The sequence below is a fragment of the Bos indicus genome, chromosome 12 (genome assembly GCF_029378745.1).
Source record: "Bos indicus isolate NIAB-ARS_2022 breed Sahiwal x Tharparkar chromosome 12, NIAB-ARS_B.indTharparkar_mat_pri_1.0, whole genome shotgun sequence".
Lineage (NCBI taxonomy): Eukaryota > Metazoa > Chordata > Mammalia > Artiodactyla > Bovidae > Bos > Bos indicus.
In genome coordinates, this window is record NC_091771.1 from 51,934,546 (window position 1) to 51,959,800 (window position 25,255).

The 25,255-nt window shown below is 40.4% G+C and overlaps 1 protein-coding gene across 14 annotated transcripts in view; it reads right to left on the bottom strand.

The window, feature by feature from the left end:
• Positions 1-11,036: 11,036 nt before the first annotated feature.
• MYCBP2 (MYC binding protein 2) overlaps positions 11,037-25,255 on the bottom strand; it is a 269,649-nt gene continuing 255,430 nt past the window's right edge. For 9 of the 14 annotated variants that reach the window (XM_070800632.1, XM_070800635.1, XM_070800636.1 and 6 more), the window contains 10 exons: positions 23,492-23,593; positions 22,603-22,731; positions 22,104-22,236; positions 20,758-20,861; positions 19,416-19,607; positions 18,504-18,611; positions 17,195-17,404; positions 14,666-14,773; positions 13,853-14,018; positions 11,037-11,875 (listed from right to left, as the gene is read on the bottom strand). In XM_070800632.1, coding sequence (XP_070656733.1) covers positions 11,760-11,875; positions 13,853-14,018; positions 14,666-14,773; positions 17,195-17,404; positions 18,504-18,611; positions 19,416-19,607; positions 20,758-20,861; positions 22,104-22,236; positions 22,603-22,731; positions 23,492-23,593 — 1,368 coding nt within the window. In that variant the 3' untranslated portion in view covers positions 11,037-11,759. Of the gene's footprint in view, positions 11,876-13,852; positions 14,019-14,159; positions 14,390-14,665; positions 14,774-17,194; positions 17,405-18,503; positions 18,612-19,415; positions 19,608-20,757; positions 20,862-22,103; positions 22,237-22,602; positions 22,732-23,491; positions 23,594-25,255 lie in introns of those variants that run through there. The other 5 variants (XM_070800634.1, XM_070800633.1, XM_070800627.1 and 2 more) reach the window with 2 other exon arrangements.

A 25,255-nucleotide genomic window follows, 5' to 3' on the forward strand; every position in this document is an offset into this window, starting at 1 on the left:
CGGGTTGCAGCTGGTTCGGGCCGACAGATAAACAGTGGCTGCGGCAGCGGACACACCTCCGCGTGGGAGGCGGGGCCTCCGATGGCCACGCCCGCTCACGTCAAGAGAGGAGGTAAAACACAGCTTGTAACAATACACACCAAATAGACCATGATTGGTATACTGTAATAATGTGCATCCTGTATACGTAAGGTGTTATATGGCGGGGAATTAAAGCAGAATGGTGACAGTGTTAACGCTGGGATGACAGGTGATAATTTTAAAAATCGCCTTTATAAAGTAGACAGACTCGTGAAATTTGTAAATAGCTTTCTGAAACACAATGAGAATAGTGTAAGGGAGTAGATGACAGATAAAAGAAAACTCCGGTGAAGGCTTTTGTAAGTAGAGGCATCTTTGTGTGTAACTGCTACCTGGTTAGCTTGTTTTCAAAGTTTGGATTTGGGGATACTGGATTTTCTTAAACTATCCTTAGGTGCAAAATCTTAACTTGAATCATGCACCATCCCCACCCCCCTCAAAAATAATTTTTCATCATAGATGTCTTGTCAAAGATCTGCCCGGTGTAAGAGACTGGAAGACAGTGAAACCCAGGCATCCCAGCACCCTTCTACTTCCCCCAAACTTGAGCTAGGAAGGCGTGGGTAAAAGTACAGTAAGAGTCACTGTGGGAAAATGCCACTGTTTTCTGGTAAGGCCTGGCTATCAGATTAAAAGTCAAAGGGAACAAAGTCTAGCAACAAAATAATGTAGCTGGACCTGCGCTGCAACATTTTTTAGGTTCCTCCTTGACTGGATGATGAAGGACAAGAGGAAGAAGGGCAATGATAATAATTACAAGAAGAAACACAAGTCAAATACAGGCATATTTATTTAAACTTATGTTAACAGAATAAACGATCAGCAAAACACATTAAACCAGGTCAGTCAACATAACTAGTAAACACTGTATCTCATTAAAACGTTCATTCTCCAATTTTAGTCCCCTTTTAAAGCCTCATGACAGTCTCTTCTCTCCCTAAAGACAAGCGTGGGACCTTGGCTCACTTTACCAATATCTAATGCTTCCTTTCCTTCCCTGTTACTGTTATTTTAAAGATTTTATTTTCCCTTTTTGAAAAAAGCAACTTGTGCTTATTTTAAAACCAGTCGAGGGCTTCCCTGGTGCCTCAGTGGTGAAGAATCTTCCTGCCATTGCGGGAGACACAGGTACAAGCCCTGTTCTGGGAAGATCCCGCGTGCTGCAGAGCAGCTAAGCCCTTGTGCCACAGTTATTGAGCCTGTGCTCTAGTCTCCAACTTCTGAAACCAGGGGTGCACCTGAGAGCCTGTGCTCCACAACAAGAGAAACCTCTGCAATAAGAGGCCCTCACACCACAGCTAGAGGGTGGCCCTCACTTGCTGCTACTAGAGAAAATCCTGTGCACAACAAAGACCCAGCACAGCCATAAATAAAAAATTAGTCAATACTTAAATTTTTCAGTTCTGTTTTTCAAGATCAGTGACACTGTCTGGGGAAGGGAGAGGGTGGCTGTTGAGTAATGTGGTTCAGCAAGGAAGAATATTTTGTTACCGACTCAGTTTAGGATTGTTGGTACATGTGATAATAAAAAACAAACCAACATTGAGTCAGATTTATTATTGTTTTTAAATTATCTGCAGATAGTGTATCCCATCTGCTGGGATGATCAGGATAGGTTAGGTTATGTTGAGTAGTTCTTTCAATACCATCTTATAATTCTTTGTTTCGATGACCTTCACAGTTTTTAGGAGCACTGTTCCAGAATTTTGTAGAATGTTCCTCAACTGGGGTCTGTCTCTTGTTTTCTCATTCATGGTCAGACTGAGGTTATGAGTGTTTCAGAGGAAGGACACACATGAATAAAGTATCACTGTCATCATATCATATCAAGGGTACATACTGTCAAAGGATTTCTCTCTATTGATGCTAACATTCATCAGAGTTTGAGGTCAAGATGCTCTAATGTATCAACTACAAACTGGCACTTGCCATCTGTCTCCACCAGGATTAAATCATGTGCTACTGCAGCTGCTGATTTTCAAGACCCTCTGAAATGAGTTCAGGGTGGAGAGTAGAAATGAGGCACTCTGTGCTCTGGGGGAAATCTGGCATAACAGGTCTTCAGATATTTTCAGGAACTGATTTTATGAGCCCAGTTCTTATACCTCCTTATATCTAATGTACATGCGTGTGAAGTCACTTCAGTCATGTCTGACTCTTTGATACCCTATGGACTGTAGCCTGCCAGGCTCCTCTGTCCATGGGATACTCCAGGCAAGAATATTGGAGTGGGATGCCATGCCCTCCTCCAGAGGATCTTCCCAACCCAGGGATCGAACCTACAGTTATTATATCTTCTGCATTGGCAGGCAGATTCTTTACCACTGGGAAAGCCCCCTCATATCTAGAACAGCACTAAAATCTTTCATGGTGATGGCTGTTCCTTGTGACTAGCAGAAAGCTTCACCAAACTAGCAGAAACCTTCTGGAAAAAATATGTGCTTGATTGCATGTACTCTTCCTTCACCAAAATCACATATATACTGACCTTCTCCTGTACCTCTTTGGAGCAGTTTCTCAGAGCTATCTGAGGTGTTGTCTCCTAGGCTGCAGTCCTCATTTTCCCCCAAATGAAGCTTAACTTGCAACTTTCACATTGTGCTTTTTTTTTTAAGTCAAGAAATGTAAATTTTTTTTTTCTCCCTTTCCAGACTATCCTTATTGGGAGGAAGTCTCTGGGTTCACCTCACACTGAAAGGTTGGAGAAAGTTATGTTCCATCTCCTGAGGTGAGACTATCTACATAAATTATTTGGGATTTTTCTGCATGGAGGTTTGCCTCTCATATCTCTTTATTTCCTAACTTTCCCTCTATTTTATTTTTATTTTTCTGTACTGAAGGCTTTCTAATTGCCTCAACTCTGTCTTCAAAATCAATACCTCCAAGTCAATGCTTATTCTTCGGTCAGTGTGCTAGAAGAACTAGTCACCAAAACAGAAGAAAACAAAGCTTCATGGGGCTGAGGCAGGAGGAAGATGGGCCTCCCTGGGGTAAAGCCATTGGAGATTCATTCTCTATCGACTGAAACTCCACAAGAATAGCAGGGCAATTAAGGGAGGAGGCTGGGCCCTGCTCAGACCACATACTTCTCCTTTCCGAAGTCAGGAGACCTCCCCAATCATACATGCACAGAAAGACACCTTGGAGGTTAAAGGGGAGTGGTGCTAACTAATGCCAGGCTACCACAGCCTCTTTGGTAGAATCTAGTTTAGCTAAGAGATGCCTGTACACACGTGGGAGGATCCTGAGATACACTAAATATGGACTGTGGACCCAGCAAATCAAAATGACTGGCCAAAGGAAACCAGGAAGAAATACCCTATAAAAGTGATTCAATCTACCACGAGGGCACAGGTTGGGGACTCTCCCTCTGAATCTGCCCGTGTGCCTATCCACACGTACTGTACTCTTTTTCTCCAAATGAATACTTTACTTGCTTCACTACTTTCTGTCTTTGTGGAAATTCTTTTCTGCACTGACCACTGGTCTAGTGGCTAGGGCCTGCTGCTTTCACCACCATGACCCGACCTCAATCTCTGGCTGAGAACCCAGGCCCCACTCCAAGTTGCAGGCCAAGGCCACCCAAGATCAGGGCAACACTTAGCGAACACCAACAGACAATAATAAACACTTGTTTCAGTCAGTAAGTAATGAGTGGTTTGTCATACTGTAGTAGATAACTGGAAGAGAAATTAATAAAGATAAGATAGGGAAAAAATAAGGAAGAAAGCTGTGACAAACCTAGATGGCGTATTAAAAAGCAGAATCATCATTTTGCTGACAAAGATCCCCGTAGTCAAAGCTGTAGCTTTTCCAGTAGTCGTGTACAGATGTGAAAGTTGGACCATAAAGAAAGCTGAGTGCTGAAGAATTGATGCTTTTGAACTGTGGTGCTCGAGAAGACTCTTGAAAATCCCTTGGACTGCAAAGAGATCAAGCTAGTCAACCCTAATGGAAATCAACCCTGAATATTCACCGAAGGACTGATGCTAAAGCTGTAGCTCCAATACTTTGGCCACCTGATGTGAAGAACCAACTCATTGAAAGAGACCCAGATGCTGGGAAAGATTGAAGGCAGGAGGAGAAAGGGGTGACAGAGGATGAGGCGGTTGGATGGCACCACTGACTCAATGGACGTGAGTTTGACCAAACTCCAGGAGCTGGTGAAGGACAAGGAAGCCTGGCATGCTGCCATCCATGGGGTCACAAAGAGTTGAATATGACTGAGCAACTGAACAACAGAGATTATCAAAAACAAAAACTAGTTCAAATAAAAGTTAATAAGGTAGATCAACTCTAGTCAGATTGATTAAGAAAATGTTGCAAATTAACAAAATACAGGATTTTTAAAAGGGGGAACACATATTAATGTAACCACTATGCTACTGCTACTGCTAAGTCACTTCAGTCGTGTCCGACTCTATGCGACCCCATAGACGGCAGCCCACCAGGCTCCCCGTCCCTGGGATTCTCCAGGCAAGAACACTGGAGTGGGTTGCCATTTCCTTCTCCAATACATGAAAGTGAAAAGTGAAAGTGAAGTTGCTCAGTCGCGTCTGACCCTCAGCGACCCCATAGACTGCAGCCCACCAGGCTCCTCCGTCCATGGGATTTTCCAGGCAAGAGTACTGGAGTGGGGTACCATTGCCTTCTCCGGTAACCACTATAGGTATTCAAAATAATAAAGTATGTTGTAAATAATTATTAGATAATAAAATAGAAAGCCTAGATGAAACAAAGTCTAGAAAAATATAAAATGCCAAAATTGACAGGAAGAAGTAGAGAACTTGAATAGATCAATAAACATTGATGTAATTAGCAAAGCCCTTCCCTCCCAAATAACTAGATTCCAGTATTCTTGCCTGGGAAATCCCACAGACAGAGGAGCCTAGCAGGCTACAGTCCATGGGGTCACAAAGAGTCAGACAGAACTGAACAACTGAGCACGCATACACACACAGATGGAATTACATGTGAGCCCTACCAGACTTCCAAGAAGAGTTAGTCCTTCTGCAAGTTGTCTGAGAAAAAGGATAAAGAGGGAAAGCTGCCCAGGTCATTTTATAAAGCTAGTATATTCATGATTCCCAAACCAAATATGGAAAAGAAAGGAAAACTGAAGCGCCGTTTTTCTTATAAGTAAAAAAAATTCAGAAAGAAATATTAGTTAATCAAATTCAACAATGAATTACCAAAACCAAAAAATAAATAAAACCAGGACAAAACAGTGAAAACAACACTCTGGAGCCCCCTTGACCTCCTTTGCCTTTTTCACAGCACATATCACCTCCTAGCATATTATATTTTGCATGTCTGTTGTGTAATGTCCCACTCGGATATAATAAGCACTGTGAGTCTTAGTTTGGCTGGCTTGCAGATTCTAGGCTCCTGGAAGAGTTCCTTGCTCAATATATATTTCTTCGAAGAGTTAAAGAACATGACAAGACAGGACTTCAGTGTAGCATCCTGGACTTCAGCCATGTTGCATATATAATAAACCTGTCATGGGCAGTAGATGGGAAGAAATACATTGCAGGGGAGGAAGAATTCTAAGAGGTGAATGAGAAAGTGACCAGAGGGCTTTCATAGGTGAGTTTGATTATGAACCAGAGGATCCAGATCATACCAGCAGCCTTGAGCTTTGACAGAGTCGGACACAACTGAGCGACAAAGCTGAAGCAGATTCTGTCCACCACACCCAAGCATTGCACAGTGATTGGCCACTGTAAGCCTTCAACAAATGTTCTCTCTTATTATTAGCAAATTTTGATTACAGTTTGTAATAATGTTGTGTTACTCACATGTTCTCTATTTGTGTTATGCAACTGTCTTGTCCGTAGGAGCTGGCACAGCGCTGCACATATTAACTAACTTGTACGTTTCACTTACCAGGCACTCTCTACGTGTAAGTCATGGTAACCAAGCAAGTGGGAACACAGCCTCGTGAGCATGTCCTGTCAAGTGTGGATATAGAACAGGTGCTCAGCTATTTATTAAATGACTTAATGAAGCAAAACAGCTTACTTCCTCTTCAAGGAACACATCAACACCTTAGCTGTCACCACACTCTCTCCCTGAAATACATTTTTCACTTATGCTTGTCAAAACTTATCCATCCTCGCTCTTTTTGAGGAAATGGACATTGTAAGTAGTGACTGGACATGTTTCTTGTCCTGCTTCGTTAGCTAACAAATGTACTATGCAGTTGATGGCCTTCTCTCAAGCAACGATGGAAGACTGCATGGTTACTTACTGCATGCTTCTGCTGCTGCTGCTGCTAAGTCACTTCAGTTGTGTCCAACTCTGCGACCCCATAGACGGCAGCCCACCAGGCTCCCCCGTCCCTGGGATTCTCCAGGCAAGAACACTGGAGTGGGTTGCCATTTCCTTCTCCAATGCAGGAAAGTGAAAAGTGAAAGTGAAGTCGCTCAGTCATGTCTGACTCTTCCCGACCCCATGGACTGCAGCCCACCAGCCTCCTCCATCCATGGGATTTTCCAGGCAAGAGTACTGGAGTGGGGTGCCATGGCCTTCTCCATACTCTAGTCTTGGCTTTGATTTTCTTTCATAATCTTTCTTCAGTGTGACTCCATCCAGTATCTCTGTTATAGTCTATACATTTTTTTCTGTTACCTTATGTCACTTGTGAAGTGAAGCAGCCATAAATCATTTAAAATATATTATCCTTCTGTGTCAGTCAGTGAAGTCCTCTAGGAGGCGGATGCCAAGATAACATTACAAGGGCAAGAAATCTGTGTGTGTGTGTGGAGGGGGGGATGCCTATGACAGAGCAAGGGGTGGGGGAGCCCGAGGGGGCAGGGAGAGCTTTCAGACTGTCGTGCAGGTTTGGCATCTATGAAAGGACAGGGAGGAGTATGGGGCAGGAAAAGCCTCTGACTACAGCAGGGCTGTAGGAATCTCCCTCCGCTAGGCTAGCCCAAGTGCTGGTATACAGATGGCCCAGGAAAGGGACTTCCCTGGTGGTCCAGTGGTTAAGAATCCGCCTGCCCACACAGGTTCGATCCCTGATCCAGGAACTAGGATCCCACTTGCTTTGGGGCAACTAAGCCCATGCGCCACAGCTACTGAGCCTACCTGCCCTGAGAGTAGCCCCCGCTTGCTGCAGCTAGAGAAAGCCTGCTTGCAGCAACAAAGGGCCCAAGTGCTGCAACCAAGACCTAGCACAGTCAAATAAATTAAAAAAAAAAAAGATGGCCCAGAAAAGAGCAATTCTTTGGGCAGAAATGGCCTGGCCCTGTACCCTGCCATGTTCTGTCTTTCACTGGCCAGGGCTGCAGGGGAAGAGGGTGGATCTCCTAGGAGGGGCAGGTGCAGGCTGTTGGCTGACCCCTCCCCCGCAACACCCCCACATCCCAGAAGATGGGAGCCAGGTCCTTCCAGACCTACCTTGCACCGTCCTGGAGGCAAAGCCTGTTTTGTTCCCTTTTGACTCTTGCCCATTTTACTAGTTTCCAGTTACCACTTCATATTACTTCTTTTCATCAGACCAGTTGATAATGTTATAGTAATAGCATGATGGGGTAGAAGGATTTGGGGTTTGAGCAAACTCCAGAGACAGTGGAAGACAGGCGAGCCTGGCTTGCTGCAGTCCATGGGGTCGCAGAGAGTTGGACATGACTTAACGACTGAACAACAACAAAACAGTAAGATCTGGATTCACCTCTCAGGTTTTTCTCCAGCCAAATCTGTATTAGATTAGCTGAAACGGAATGCAAGTTCTTTAACTTCTTTAAGCCGCTGAAATGAGATTAAAACCATCTGCTGAAATGAGATTAACGTTTTACTTACTCAGTTGTCTGCTTAGCAGCTGTTTTGGGGGAAGCAATGGAGTTGCTGGAAGGATTAAATAAAATGCTTAGAATTTAGTGCCTGCTGTTGAGGAGGTGTTGAATAAATGTTCTTCTTTGCTCTTCACTTTCGAATAATACTTTGTGTGGGTTAAAGCACTTTTGTGAACGCTTGCTCAACTGACTTAGATATTATTACTTCTAAGAAGCTGTGACCAAAAGGAATTAGTGACTGACTTAAGGTGACACAGTCAAAACCGAGGCTGACTCGAGACTTGAACCCAAGTCCTCTGACTTCGGTTGTACTGCTGGCAGTTCTCAGGAAAAGGAGTGGTACTTTTCCATCATATCACCACCGTCAGAAACACGTGTGACTAGGCAATGGTGGAATTCAGTGCCAGAGTGGCCAGAGAGAGATGTCGGGCTGAGAAAAGCTGAAAAAGAAGGAGAATAAGTAATCACTGTATGTGAAAAGTTAACAGACAACTGCATATATTTTTCAAAAATGCTTACTGATGGAATAAGGAATTTTTAGACCTTAACAGACTGGCCAGAAAGCTGCTTAAGAAAACTGGCTTTTTCCAGGTCTGAAAATATAACAGAAAAAGAGCTTATTTCCAGAATCTCCAACACTTGCTCTCATGATTCTGCTGTTTCCTGCCTGGTGTGTTCCGTGCACAGCAACTGCAACCTTGGTGCACAGTACGCTTGAGCCACGTGTATGCCCGAGCCATTGGCCTTCTGTGCTTAGTCAGAACGTACTTACTCATAAAATACTTTTCTGGTTTTGAGACGTTTGGAATATGACTAAAAATAGTTTCCTTAAAAACAGAGAGAAACTGGAGTCACTGAGAGAATGTTTCAGGGCTTTGCTGTTTTTATCCCTGCTATCAACAGCATTATTCACTTGAGACGGCTCACACCAGTCAAGCCAGTTCCACAGTTTTCCTTCCTTCTTCCTACTTATACAGATCACAGTTCTCAAGTGTCTGTGGCGCCTCCTATCTGTGTGGCATTCTTAAGTTTCATTCCTGTGGCTGATGAGTTGAAGTCAGATGTGTTCACCGCAGCCTCATCACATCTGGTTTTCTGGGGTGAACCCAGGAATTGCTTCTGTCTCTGACCTACTTTGTGATTTCTGGAAACTCTGAAAGCCAGTCCTGAGCCTGTGCCCTCAGAATCCTCCCACAGGCCTGGGTGTGGGACAGAAGTACTGTGGAAGGCAGGGCTGGGAAAGGAGGGAGAGGCAGAGCTTTGCTGAGGTGGAAGCCAGGCTGAGGGGCTGTCTGGGAGCAGTGTCACCATCCCTTCCTGATATCTGTTGCCCAACATCATCAGGGCAGAATGACTCTTCAAGAAAACGGCTGTGTTGCCCTGAAGGTTCTGGAATCTTTTTGAATTTAGGGAAAGAGTCCCATCTAGCCCTTTGTCAAAGACAAACTGGGAGGGCTTATTAACATGTGAATGCATTCAGCACCCTTTTCTGTTTCAGGTATCAGGGTTTCTTCCAGAATGATTAATCCAAAGTTTTCTGAAAGTTGAAATTGAACGAGTCCTGCCTGCAACCCTTTTGGTTTGACTTGGACCACCAGAAATGCCCTCAGTAACAACAAATTACTCCCCTCACTTTTGAACACACTGGGCAATTAAACGTGGCTTGCAACTCTGGGGCACTGTCACTAATACAAAGGAAGTCTGCATAATGTCCTTCTCCTGAGGGATTTGAAAGGAAGTATTGTCATTACTTTTTCAGGGATGGTTCAGATGTACCTTATTTAGATGAAAGGGGAATTTTGTACCGTTTCAAAGTTCATTCAGGCTCAGCAAGCCCCTCCCTGCATGAACTACATCACATCAGTCTTTGTGAGACGCCTGGGTTTGATCCCTGGGTTGGGAAGCTCCCCTGGAGAAGGGAAGGCCTACCCACTCCAGTATTCTGGCCTGGAGAATTCCATGGTCTGTACAGTCCCTGGGGTCGCAGAGTCAGACAGGACTGAGCGACTCTTTCAGTTTTTGTGATCTTTAGTTTTTTTTTTTTTTTTTTTGCAGTAAGGTTTTCAACACCAGGAAAGTTTGACTACTCACACTGTTCTATCACATTCTAGAATTTTCTGTGCACCTACTTTTTTCCTCAGGCCTTTCTCTACATCTCCGCCTTTGAAATGCTATTTGTTTTTCAAGAGGCAGCTTAAAGGGCCTCTTAGCTAACCCCACTCCCAACAACAAAAATAACAAAAACAAAATACCACCACCAACAATCTTTCCCAAGCCTTGAAGCATTTGTCTTGGAAATTTTTATGTGATTTATTACAAGATGCTCTGATTAGTTATCTGTGCTCAGACTTGATCTTTTCTTTATATTTTAAGTTCCCTCAAAGCAAAGATTATTTAAAATTTCTCATGAATGTTTAACAAATGGCATTAAAATAATGGATGCTGATAAATTATATATTTTCAACAGAGGGAATTTAGAACAAAACTGATCAAAACTTTTGTTGGTCTCATAAAATAATCTGATTTAACTGTAAAAAATGATCTACCAAAACACACAGTCTGTAATAAATAAAGACTAGTGATTTTGTTGGTCATGTTACAAAAGTTCAAAAAGATACTGGTTAAGAAAGTGGGGGGGGGGGGGGTTGGTCAATTTCCTAAATGTTTTCTTCTATCTCTGGCATATGTCCATTTATATCTATTTATCTATCCATCCATCTCTCCCTCCAGTGTTAAGATTCCAGCACTGTACTTCATTACTACTCTTTATTTTCCCTAAAAGTTATGAAAGTTATGATTTGTGCTATGTTAGTAAATTCCTTTCCAAGGAAAACTGGATAGAGGTTTTAGACCTTAGGTATTTAGACTGTCTTGGCACCCCACTCCAGTACTCTTGCCTGGAAAATACCATGGACGGAGGAGCCTGGTAGGCTGCAGTCCATGGGGTCGCTGAGTCCGACGCGACTGAGCAACTTCACTTTCACTTTTCACTTTCATGCATTGGAGAAGGAAATGGCAACCCACTCCAGTGTTCTTGCCTTGAGAATCCCAGGGAGGGGGGAGCCTGGTGGGCTGCCGTCTATGGGGTTGCACAGAGTCGGACACGACTGAAGTGACTTACAGTTACAGTTCCCAAGTCAACTCTATACACACTTGTTAGACTTTATCACTGTATAAAAATGTACAGTGGTTTATTGACATGTACATTCCAATATGTTTACAGCTGCGAGATAATGAGGCACACTCAGTATTGCACTTCATTAAAATTTCAGGCTCAAACTTAACCTAGAAGTTTAAATGAAACTGCATTTGTAAATTTAGTAATTCTTATACAGGACAAACATTGATATCTTTATATACAGTGATACTTATTACATTTATATGCCATCCTAACACAATTTTTTTTTTTTTAAATAACAGTCTAGGAAATAAAACAGAATATTCCTCTTTTTATCCCCACCCGTGATGCAATTGTACAGGATTACAAAAAAGGCAGTATACAATAAACAATGATTATTTTTCTTTTTTTGCTTGAAAGCCAGTATCATTCTCAGTCCATGGGCATGGCAATTCTTTGATATCAATTATCTATAAATGTCCAATGCTTCACAGGCCAGTGACGATAATGGCCACATGCAAACACCTCACAAGTTTGATGTCTTGGTTCAAAAAGAAGATAAACTGAAACAATGGGGAAACTTTCCATAGCAAGAATTATGTACATGGTATTTGGCATCCGTCTTGCACTGTGAATGGTTCATTTTTATGGATGTAAAAATGGTCCCGTCCTTATCCTGAGCAGAGTTTAAACTTCACCACATCCGCTTGGGAGATGAAGGCAACTTCTCTCTCTGTAGACAAAGGAATCTGAGTGTTCTAAAAAGTGTGAGCATTTCTGCACACTCCACAACCCAGAGCAAACTCTTCTCCAGTGGGAGGATGAACAACATGGAGAGGACATTCGGTTCCTTCTAACTGTTTGCCTTTGGGACCTGTATACATTATGAAGGAGGCAAAAGAATATAATTAAAACACACACACACAAATCTAATGTGATGGTAAAAAAAAAAATTAAAATCAAAATGAAAGTAAAAACACCTGCAGAGGTTTGTGTGCATACTGTTGAGGCGCTAATATAGCAATCTACTCAGTTCTCTAAGAGCCACAGAGGCAGAAAATACCCCATTTTACTGATAAGGAAACGGTGGCAAATTAACGTAACTTTTCTGACTCCTAGGCCCTCATCAATACCTAACTCACAAGTGCTGTGAAGAGTAAGTACCCTAGTACCAACAAGGCAGTCAATAAATTTTCTAGAGAGGAATGGACAGACAGAGGGATTCTCTTCTTCAACTTCTTAATCTGGACTCTTGTCCTTGTCCATACAACACCGTCCCCTTTTCACACCCTTCTTTCGCTGACCGTAGCTCAACACTCCCCCTCCTGCTTATCATGACCATTATACTCAACACTCTAGTCTCACATTATTCTCATCCTGCTTCTTTCAAAGTCATAAAGTACTTCTACTGTATAAAAAAAAAAAAGAAGTTTTTAGAGGGAGAACAGTTACAATCTTTATTTGACACAAGCAAACAGCAGAGTAGCCATACTAAAAAAAACCCAAACAAACCCTACTCATCTTATTATCTTTGTTTTGGAATAGATAATATATTTCACATGGTTTAAAAATAATAATACTTTAAAAATTACACGCAAAAAGAAGTCACTTTTGCCCCATTTTCAGCCAATTTTTCCTATTTCCCGCAATAATCAATCTTATTAGTTTATGAATTTTTCCAGTGCTTTTTAAATGCAAATAGAATATACCTTTCCATTTCCCTCCTTCTTACAAAAGGCAGCATCCTATGCACATTGCTCTGACTTTTCATTTAATAGCATCTCCTACAGATCTTTTCATTTTAGTACATAGAAACTCCATCCTCAATCCCTTTCATTCTTTAATAGAGCACAGTAACTAGCATTTAACCAACCTCTTATGGGATACCTGCATTGTTTACAGATTTGTATTATTATAAACAAGGATGTGATGAATAACCCTGTATATCTGCTCTTCAGTATTTTTCTCACATATGTAGGTGTATCCCCAGAAGTGGGATCACTGAAGGGTAGATAAATTTGCAACTTTGAAAGGGACCTCAGGGTTCTGCCATTTGCATGCTGGTAAGCAATGGATGCAAGTGTGTGTCTCCTTCCCCAGCTTTAACAACACTATATACTGGTGTACGTGGTGTGTGCGTGTTTGTGTGCATTTTGACTAGGTTTAGATCTGTCTCCTCTATGTTCACATTTTATCTCCCCTTCCACTGCTCTCACTTCTGTTCAGCCTGATATTCCACCTTACTGTGATCACTAGCCTCCCGACCTCTTCTGACTTTTTCAGTCTCCTTTTGGTTTCACATTCATTTTCTCTCAGCCTGACCTCCAAAGACCATCATTTCCCCTGTATTCTCAGTGGCTTCTTTAATTCCCTTGGCTCTCTGATGCTCACTCACTATGCTGCCGATTCCCAGCCATTCTAGATTAAATCACTTGTCCACTTTATGGTGCTGATTCCAGACTTCATTTAAAAACAAAAAAAAAATTCATAGCTGCTCACAATAAAGGCAGATGTGTGACTCCCCCCACCCCCACCAAAATCCTTTTAAATGGTTCTATTATCAATTAATAATTTCAAACCTCTCACGGCACTTTAGTACTGAGCAGCAATCCTTCTACTAATCCTTAGCTGACTTCCTTCTCAGTCCCCACGCTCTGAGCCCCTCGCTCCTGATGGTCATCTTTCTACTTCACTCAGAAAGCCGGAAGCTTACAAGGGCTGAGGAATCCCTTTGTTTAGGACAGTTTGAACTGGATTTCTACCACTTGAAACAAAGTGTTCTCGTGGGATCATGAAATAAAACTAGAGACCATGTACATCATAATCGTATTTATAAATATTGAAAGCATACCTGCAGGACAGTGTGGAAGTTCTTCCTTAGGAATGCTAGTCATTCTCTGAAAATCATCATGACAAGCATTACAAAAATGTGTTGTTCCGAAACAGAAAAAGACAGCTACTGAGCAGCAGTAGCGACACTTATACTCCAAAAAGTCTGTGCCATGTTTTGGACACATCTACAGCAAAAGAAAATAAATACAAGACTATGGTGAGTCTATTTCAACTATACTTAATATAATCATATACATAGCTCAGTAATTCATGCTTTGAGAGTATACATAGCTCTCAAAACTGATTGAAAACTTGATGATACATACATTAAAACACTGAATAAATGTGTGGCTTGGCCCAAAAGGTTTGGACGAAGTCCCAAGTTTAAATCCCAGCTCCATAATAAACAACTTATTTAATAAGCTATCCATATAATTTCTCTGTGAATGCTTCTTGGTCAACAAAATTGAAAACTTATTAATATTTCTTTTATCTCTCATTCTCAGAGATGTACTGTTAAGATTTCATTGAAATGGAGAAAATCCTAAAAGTGTGCCTGCAGGTTTAAGAAAACGAAATAAGTAAAATTTATTACTTGTTGATACATGGTGATTATTTTATGGGACACAAAATTATAAAATGCAAATACCAACAGCATCCAAAAGAGATAATATATACAAGATGATCTGGAAAATTATACTCTGCCCTATAAATCGCAGAAAATACTGGGGAAGAAGCCTATTATACCATCCCCATGATATTATACTAGTAGTCTAAAAAAACAGATGTTTAACATTTCTAAACTGTTCCTTCTAATAAAATGTTCTCCCACCTGAGCCCTGGACACATCAGAACAGGCACCACAAATGAGTTCTCTAGGATCATAATCATCCCCTTGTCCAGCCTCAGCATCGCAGCGAGCTTCACCACCAAAATATGCCTAAGGAGGGAAGAGACTTAGATTACAGCAGCAAACAGAGAACTCTGCCATGGGAGGTTCAATGTGGCTGCAGTGGAAGTGAAATCGAGAGGCCTCTGGAAATATTATTGTCTGTTAGACATTCCCTTGCAATGCCAATCGGAATATATACAGGATGCCGCTGTAAGAAACAGATCAGGACAAGAAATATGGTTTCTGCAATTCTGGAATGGATTCATGCTTACAGTAGGAAGTTCAAAGACTGAACTGTGATAGCAAAATAACAAAAGAATGGATAGTATTCCAAATAAATATCAAGAACAGTATATTAAGTAGTAAAGAGAAACTATGCTTTTCCAAGGCAAAGTTTGAATAGTTTTTCCTTTTTGACATATTAAATACCATATTCCCATCTACTCCTCTAAAAATATACCTAAAATAAATATTAGATATTCCATTCAGAACACTGCTCATACTCACAGAGCTACACTGTATGCAGGAACTCAACAGTATCTAATACAGATACTTGAATATATGAAATTACCACAATGGGTAATTTATCTGTATTTGCTTTGGGCACAAAATAAATTCAACAAATTATAATTGGGGCATTCTGCATATATAACATGTCTCATAGCCAAAGAAACTGTATCCATAATTCTGTATAAATGAGTCAATACAAAGTTATTATCTGTACTAGAAAACAGGTCGAAAGACAAGGCTTCATTGATACAGAGGTTATAAATGGTCGTGCACTGGCTAAATCAGGCCTCAGAAGTATTTCATTTGTCCTGGGGGCCTATTCCAGTTGTTTCACTTTTCGAGATTCCTGGCTCGGCTTCCTAAGGCATTTGACTCTCATCTGTATGGTAGTACAATATTCATTTATGAGATCCAGTACATTAAACACAGAGAAATAACATTTTATTCTTTGTAATAATTCAAGGTTCACAAATAAATGGTACACACTGGTCTTTCCTCGAGTGTGGATATTTGTTTGCCTTCCTGGCTTTCGTCTATTTAGCCTGCCATTCATTATCTGTATTTTCTTTTCCTTATGTTGAGAGACTATCTTTCATATATTGATTTCTTCCTTCCTTCATTCATTCTCCAATTAATGGTGTCTAATAAGCACCAACTACTGGAGGTAGAGAAATTTTAAAAAGTTGTCTTCATCCTCATGGAACTTACCAAGTGGGACAGAGAGACATGTGAACATCACTGTGATGCAGAATAAGAAGGGTTAAGATAGATGTATTCAAGACATCAGAATGGCGTGGTGGCACTGAGGGGGCGGGGCACACTACAGAGAAGCCTGAGCCAAATCCAGAAGTGTGATCAGACAGATTTGATCACGTATCAGGGCGTGTGTGGATGGGTGGGTCACAGGTGAGAGTAAGATGCAGAGAAGGAGGCAGAGAAGAGCATTCCAGGGAGAGAAAGGCCTACAGGACGGCATGCAGGTGCCAGTGAGTGAGCACATGTGGCCCAGTTTGGGGAATTGCAAGTTGTTCTGTAATCTGCTGCATGGGGCACAAATGGAAGCATGTTGGGAGATGAGACTTGGAGAGCTGCTGTGTGTGGCGGGGGCGGGCTACAGGGTTGTAAGCAGAACAGCGACACGGTCAGATTCAACACCGACCAGTGGAATTCTAAGTGTGGAGCATGGAGTGGAGGGGTTAGGGGCTCCACACAATGAGCCCAGAGAGAAGGTTCCTCCTATAATTACCAAAGGAAATGATTCAGGTTGCTGAAGATGTAGGAAAAAGGAAAAAAGCTCAGAAGAGATTGAGAGGCAGAACCAACTTTGTTAATACAGACTGGAGATTGAGACAGTCAGAAGTATCTGTGAGAAATCTAAATGTCTGGTAGACAACTGGATATTTATATCTAAATCTCAAAAATTCTGGAGGGTCAGAACAATACAGGTAGGCAAAGGCATGGGTCTGCAGGTCACCGAAGGCACAGGGGTGTTACTGGGCTAGAATGGATGGCTGGGGAACAATATGTAAGAGCAGGTGAATAAAAAGAAACTCTATGAGGGAATTAAAGAGCAGTGACCAGAAAGGCAGGAAGATACCAGGAAAAGTCTTGTTCTGGAAACCGAGGAGGCAAGGATTTTTAGAAGGGAAAGGTCAAAAGAGTTAATCAAGCAAGAGAAGTTTATTTAAGAAGTAACTGGATTCAACAAACAATACTGATGGGAAAGAGATTATGCAGAGAAATATTTCATGTTCTGGAAACAATTTGTATATATTTTTTTAAAAAAGCCCAAAACAAACTAAGAAAATAAATTCTACTTGAAGCAGAGCACCAAACGTTTTCATTTTTAACTTCAGACTGAAGGTATGAGAATAATTAGATGTCATTTGACAATTCAACTTCTTAATCGCATAGGTAATCTCTAGTTCTTAAAAACTGGTCATATGATTAACAGCATACCTTTCTGCATTTGTAACAGACATAATATGCATATCTATTCATGGCATAGCCAGCGGGGTCGTTGTAAAATCTCACACCAGGAGTTGTGATAGCTTCGCTCTTATGCAGACCCTCGTATTCCAGTCTCATCAGGGCTTTTCTTCTGACATCCTCATAGAGCTCTTTTATTGGATCAAGCAGGTCTTTTAACACTATATGATTTATCTTGTTCTGAAATTAAAAAAAAAAAGAACATTCTCTACCCAAAAGAATCGTTTATTTATTAATTCAAGAAACAGTGTTCATCTAAGTGCCAAGCACGGTGCTAGGAGACAATGAAAACATTTCCTAAATAAAATATCATTGAAAAATAATCCTGGACAGTCCTCACAAGCCTGTATTTTCCCAAGAGCAGCGAAAGTGGGGCACAAACATGAAAATTCCACTGCAGCAGCTTCATATTTCCTAGCATGAAATATATCTCCTGCGGCCTTAGCTGTTCCTGGAATGAAAGGTTACCCTGCTGCCACAAATGTGTGTGTGTGTGTGTTTTGGTTCCTTGGGGGTAGGGGAGGTTACATAATAGAAATGAACAAATAGTATTTCTCTATTATTTTCCTGTATCATTTCCTAAACGTGACTTTTCTCTGAAGCACCAAACGAAAAGGGAGAGAAAATACTACCGTCTTTTTGAACGTGGCTCAGTCTTACCAATGGCTGTGCTGAGTCCATGTTACACGCTACACACCCTGTGCAAGCACACCCGTGAACAAGCTTCTGTGTTAAGCACTGTTAGCCTGCCAAAATAACTGCTACTCTGGTCACTACCTTTGCAGAGATGTGTCACAATGTGGAGAATTTTCTCCTTGTTTTCCCTGCGCTCTAAGGAATCTGTCCTAATGGCACTTCAAGCCCAGGTTTTACTCTCTTATGGCAGCTGTGAGCACCTACTGGCACCACAGGCTCATTCTTCTTTTGGGTAGTCATGCACTCTTCTGTCATGTGGTCTGAACCCTGAGAGGTCTGAAAGCAGTGATGTGTGCCCTTCGATGCACGACAATGTCTACATCAATTTCCTGATGTAATAGTTTAACTTAATTAGCTTTTCAGGGACAATTAATGTCTTGAAATGTATTATAATAGATACAGATCTTATTATATTCTTAGGTACTACCTGTGTGAACAGAGTAGAAACTGAAGGGGGCTGTTGAGACACAGCAGACTGGGAAGGTCACCTAGAGATGCTGCCACGTGTTTATTTTGAAAGACAAAAGATGAAGACAGAGATGAACATAAATAGGAAGTAGGTAATTTCTGATGCTTTCCATACCTTGCAAATGGGACAAGATATAAATCCAAATGTTATCCTTGGACCAAGCCATCTGTTTTCCAAAACTCGTCGACAGCACTGTAAGTGGAATACATGACTGCAGTCCAGCTTAAAGGAAAAAAGGAGAAGGGATATAACCACATGTAATAACCATAATTACGAATAACTGACAGATGATTCAGTGTAGGCTGCTACTTAGAGCAGGTAAGAGAAAAATCTGGAAATTTAGTAGAATGAAATTCCAGCCTTCTGTTATTCATGGGACATTACGAACAAGATCTTCAGCTTCTCCCAATTTTCATTATTTATGTATCAATATCACCTTATAGACAGTAAGCTGGGTTAGGGAGAAATGAGAAATATTCAGTTTTGTACCTCTTAGGAAGAAGAAGAAACTATTGATTAAAAAATTTAAGATTTGTTTTTGAGAATACTCATTGTCTTAGAGTCACAAGAACTGAACATATAAACAAACAACCAGTAAATGTTAATGAAAATCTTACTGAGCAAATTGTAACTTCCATAATATTACTAGTATATTACAGATGTATGTATATACATTATATATAGAGGTATGTATTATTATGCACGGATCAATTACATAATGCTGTAAAATGCCATGCTGAATTTTGGAAATTAAGAAGAGAGAAGCTATTGAATAATTATTTTTTTTCTCCCTTATGAACACTTTAGACATTCACTTGACTATACAGGCTCATACAAACCACAGATAAAAGCTCAGTGTACAACATGGACACAGAACAAAAAGAGCATTTGCTCTTTAAGAAACTGGTAGACATTAGTGGGACAGTTTCACCCAATTATAAGAGAGTCAATCACTTCTTTACTTGATGAGTATATTTATATTTCTTACTGAAAAATCTAGACACTTAATGCTTTACAAGCACAGACAACCTGAATGGCTGGTGCGGCCGAGAGTGCTTCCGTGAAACAGATCATGCACATGTCATCGGCGTCCTGCTTCAGGGTGGTGGCATTTTTATCACAGCCGTGTAGACAGGGCAGACAGTGCTCTTCGTTTTTAACACCTCCACATGGATGGCCACAAGGGTGGGTCTTGCTACAGGCTATCTTAGCATATTCCTGTTAAAGGTGAATTATAATACGGCACAGAAAATATATTAAAAAAAGGCAAACAGCCTGGTAAATTATATCCAATATGTTAATTTCCTAAGATACTTTCCCAGAGGAAATAGATATAAGGCTAAATAACCACAAAGTAGTTATTTTTATTCTCTGCTTGAATATAACTTAGGATTAACAAAGTTTATTTTTCTTTTAATGTGATTAAAAAAAATTTTACTCCATATAAAGGGAAAGCTGATTAAAAACTGAACTGCAAGTTTAGTCTATTTGTTATCATGCATAGCCAGGAAGTTAAAAAAAAAATTCCTGACAATTATCCAATCACCAACTGTGTGCATGTTAAGTCACTCAGTCATGTCTGACTCTTTGCGACCCCATGGACTATAGCCCGCCAAGCTCCTCTGTCCATGAGATTTCTCAGTCAAGAATACTGGAGTGGTTTGCCAACCAACTACCCTTCATTAAAATGGGGATTACAAAAAATACAGGCATCTTTCATTATCCGGACTTTATCCAAATTCTTGTTAACTAAAGTGAATAATCAAAGTATTTAGATAGCATGGGACATATATAGATGTTTAGGCTTAAACAAATTCAAGGAAACAAATAAAATGTGTAACGCAGCCCATAGATCTATGGCACCCCACTCCAGTACTCTTGCCTGGAAAATCCCATGGACGGAGGAGCCTGGTGGGCTGCAGTCCATGGGGTCGCTAAGAGTCGGACACGACTGAGCGACTTCACTTTCACTTTCCTGCATTGGAGAAGGAAATGGCAACCCACTCCAGTGTTCTTGCCTGGAGAATCCCAGGGACAGGGGAGCCTGGTGGGCTGCCGTCTACAGGGTCACACAGAGTCGGACACGACTGAAGCGACTCAGCAGCAGCAGCAGCAGCACAGAAGAAAATTTTAAATATATACAATGGTGACAGCTGGGAAACATAAAAGAGATTACTTTGGGTTTGAGGGCTTTAACTGATCATTCTCCAGCTTTGGTAACACACCCAACTCTTGACATGGGTAATATGCTAATTTAGAAAACGAAAGTGATTCTGAGCTCCAACTCCCACTTATACCAAGTGAAGGTGTCATGAGGGAACACGTAAGCAAGCTCCTCCTCACTGTGATGGCCCGACGCCACACGCACCTGGCAGTCTGCATCGGAGCAAACACTGCCAACAGCAGACAACTCTGTTCCGCTCCTGGAGCCACAGAAACGGCATGCCTCCGAGCTACTTGTGGTGGGTTTTCCTAGGTGCAAGCAGAAAAGAAAAATCCTCCTTAAGCATATGTTTTCTACATATTTTACTATAACTAGTTGAAAGAAAAAAAAAAAAAGCAAACCAGGAATGTATCACTTGCTATCATTGAGAAATCAGCCTGGCAGTTTTGTAGCCGAATGGTTGTAAGCTGCCCTAATTACAAAGCAAATAATCACACACACACAAAAGGATAAGAAACTGAAGAGCTATCTGAAGCCAAATAAATTATTAACTGATTTATTTATACTTTACCACAGAAATAGACTAGTCAAGACAGCAGGTCGAGCAGCTATGGTCAGATCCCTCATTATAAGACCACAATATCAGACAAAATATAACAACAAAAATTACAAAAAAATACTTGGAAGAAAGAGAAATCATTCACGTACCTTTCCCAGCAACAATATTACAAGATATAGAGAAAAACTATTACCAGAGGATATGAAATGTGAATAACAGAAAAATTCCCAGAGAACTTAAGGTAACAGAGCAATTTGAAAGGAATTTAAATCTATTTGAAATAGCTGAAGAAGGAACAGAATCCATAAGAGAACAAAAGGAAAGAAAACAAGATTTGAAAAATACAGACCAAGCTCATTATAAAACATAAATATTGTATAAAAATCTAAATACAATAACTGAATTTAGCAATATTTATAGAAAATATATTTTTAAATGAACAGTTTATATCATAATTACAAGGATGGTTCAAACACTAGAACAGTTACTAATGTAATATATATTATATGGAGGAATAATAGGTGGAAAAAAACCAGCAGTGAGAGAAAAAAAGACTATGCTCTTGGAGCATGAAAAGTTATTCATATTTAAATTTGTCAGATTTATGCCTAACACCAAAATTAGAAATTTGTGTCAGAAAAACAGCAGACTAAAGAGGTGCTGAAAATCGGGAATTGCTAAGATTCAATGTACCTTTAAGCTGAGAATACTCCAGAAAAAAATCAAAAGATGAAAAAAGTTAAAAAAAATCAAAATGAAAAATTCATGTTTCAGATAAAATGACTTGCTCAAGGTCACACAGCTAGTTTATAATATAGAACACTGATATAAAAATATAGATGGTGATCAATGCTGTCATAATCACTTATCAGGAAACACTCAAAATTATTCACATTAAATGATTAAATTAAACCAACATCTAGTTGAACCATAATCAGTAGGGATGGTTCACTCTACTTGCTAGGCATGATTCAGTCCTAAATCTGTTTACCTGTATGTTCTCGGAATTCCACCATTGCCTTCATTGTTTTAGAATCTGCTAATGCCATCAACCAGAACAGTTTGGTTCTGCCACAACCTTCATGAAGGTCAACCTTTATAGCTTCTTCTTCTTCCTTGAAGACCTATAGTATCATTAAAAAAAAGAGGGAAATAAATTTATCACTCTCAAAGAAGATGTATAAAATTTAATTATGCAATAATGAATAATTTATTAGGCACTCTAAGAAACTTTAGGTATTTCTAGTCTTCTCGTTAACCTTCACAACCACCTCATTTTTTATAAATGTGGAAACCAAGTCTCAGAGATTAAACGACATTCTTGATTGACACAGTTGGTAAATGAGACAGCTGGGAATTCCACCAAGGTCTTTGATTCCAAGGTCCATTCTTCTTCCCCATGACACCAATTCTCTTTCCCACTTTTATTTCTCACTGAATATATTTTATGTTCCAGACACTGTTATACATGTAAATGCAGAAACTGTCACCTGTCTTTGATGAGTTTTGGTTCGCCGATGAAGATGAAGGAATCTGTCACAGTCAGTACATAGGTTTCCACATACATTGCACAAAATGATTGCTGCAGTTTCACCATCATCATGGTTATCACACATTGGCTAGAAAAGGACATTTCCATATGTTACAGCAGATTAACCAGAAAGGCTTAAATACTCATACACCCTGAATGTGATTTATTTACAACAGGATCAGATTGTTACTCTGAACTCTAATAAGAATTTAGAATTTGAATGTTAAACAGAATTATGGCAAATGTACTTAACTATAAAAAATCCCCAAATCCATGATTAATGGGCTACGTATGTTCAGTGATGTACAAAATAATCATTATACTTTTTTTTAGAGACTTAAGAAAATTTCTCCTGTTACATTCAAACATTCTGTATGCTAAATGAATAAATAATGCATTTTTGACACATGAATGTTAAGGAAATGTTTAAAGGGCCTATATCAAGTTTTTCCTTCTGGGGAAGCAAGGGATACTTCACAAACTCTAAGTACATTTGTGAATAAATTGCATCTCATGTTGCTCTCTTACTGCTTTATTTCCTTCATCTCATAAGACATTTTAGTACAAAATCTAGATACAGAATCAGAGTCTGGCTAAAACCAACTTTTGATAAGATGCAAACATGACTCAGAGAAGAAAGGAGAAGTTTTCTCAACATAATTAAATCCCCTGATATACCATGAAGAGGAAACCCCAACTGCAGAGACTTGTGAGATGAACTTGGGCCATGTGATGCAATTTTTCAAGAGTTCCACTAATTGTGCATTTTGACACGTGGAGTAAAGCTAGGCTAAAGCTTAGTATAAAGAAAAACAAGCTAGATTTGTATAAAGTAACTCTGATCTTACCATTTGTTTCTGCTGTCCATCCTTTCCCATCCATCTCCCTGAGGAGAGGCGGTCGACATGGTCCTGGTCGAGAACACACAGCGAGGCCAGAGCAAGCCAGAGCTGGTGAAAGGAAACGCGGTTATACCACCGACTTAGAGGAAACGGACTGCTGCGGCTAAGCAATGTTAGCTGGACTTGAGGTCCCCAGAGGTACTCGGGTCTTCCTGATGTGGCAGCAGGCACACACGCCCACCACTGTGTGTGCCAGGTTCACGGTAGGAACGCAAACGTACTGAATAAACGACTTGCTCAGATGAACCATTCTGTTGTCTTTCTGACATATAAAATTACCCCTTATTATTCTAATGTGTAAACAGTGTATCGATACATAAATTTATATACTTAATATACCAGTGTCTCCTATAAATTTTTCCATGTAGTGGCAATGAATTCCAAGGAAGGTGGGAGAAAGGGCTGTTGAATTTTTCAGTCCCATAAGAAGTGGGGTAGTAAGGGATTCTCAGAAATTTCTGTACACACCTAACAGCCTAGTGCCAGGCTTGATACACTTTGTCAGGAATAAGTCAACATCTTACAAGGTTTAGAAGACTGTCCTCAAATACAATTTAGAATTTTCTGAGGCTTAAAGTGTAAGTTTTATTTTTATATAGAATATTACTTCACTACTGAAAAATAGAAATGACTCAAATGTTTCAACGCTGAGAAGTGCAAATGAGTGTCACTGGATATGGAGTAAAGAGAGAAGAAAAGCAGGGAAAGAAAAACCAGAAGAAAAGTGTGCAATGAGAAAGGTGAGAGCCAACTTCAGAACCTGTGCAGCCTGTGTGTTGGGAAAGGGTCCCAGAGTCACACTCACTGGCAACGTGGCATCAACTGACTTTTTCTGCCCAAGGGAAATACAATGTATCTTATTTTTCAGACTTCTGAGGATTAGCTTAGGCATTTTCTACCAGTTTTTACTTCTTCCTAATGCTGTCTGTCACATTACCCTGCTTCAAGGAAATGTCAAATTTCATTTGGAAGTATATGGGACATGATACTAGGTAGGTTAAAATCTATAGCAGATCTCTCATTTGAAGGATGCAATCTCACTTCCTAAGAGACTCTGCCCCACTGTGCCCTGCGCACACTTTCTGTTTTTTAAAAGTAAGGCCTACACATTCAGTAAGTAGGCCATACGGCTCTATTTTAAGACAAATGAGTTATTACGGAAGAAGCAGGTAGGGGTCTTGTCTTTAAAGGATCTCAGTCTATCACAGTGTCACACTGATACTAAAGTTATCAGGAAACATCATTAGAAACACAGTACACTGACATATAGGTAATACAAAACCAGTATATCCTTTACAAAATCCTTGAATAAATAGTGAATGAAAGTCGCTCAGTTGTGTCCGACTCTTTGCGACCCCATGGACTATACAGTCTATGGAATTCTCCAGGCCAGAATACTGGAGTGGGTAGCCTTTCCCTTCTCCAGGGGATCTTCCCAACCCAGGGATTGAACCCAGGTCTCCCATATTGCAGGCGGATTCTTTACCAAGTGGAGCTATGAGGGATGTATATCCTTAGCTCCCTTAAAAATAACAAAAACAAATGACAAAGAACACTTAACAGTGAATATTAAAAATTACTATACTTAGCTTGTAATACAAAAAAACCCTTCATACTTTTTCAATAAGTACAATATTTGATATGAAAAAAAAAAGTGAAGCAGGTGGGGAAGGGATGGATTGGGAACTTGAGATTAGCAGATTCCAACTA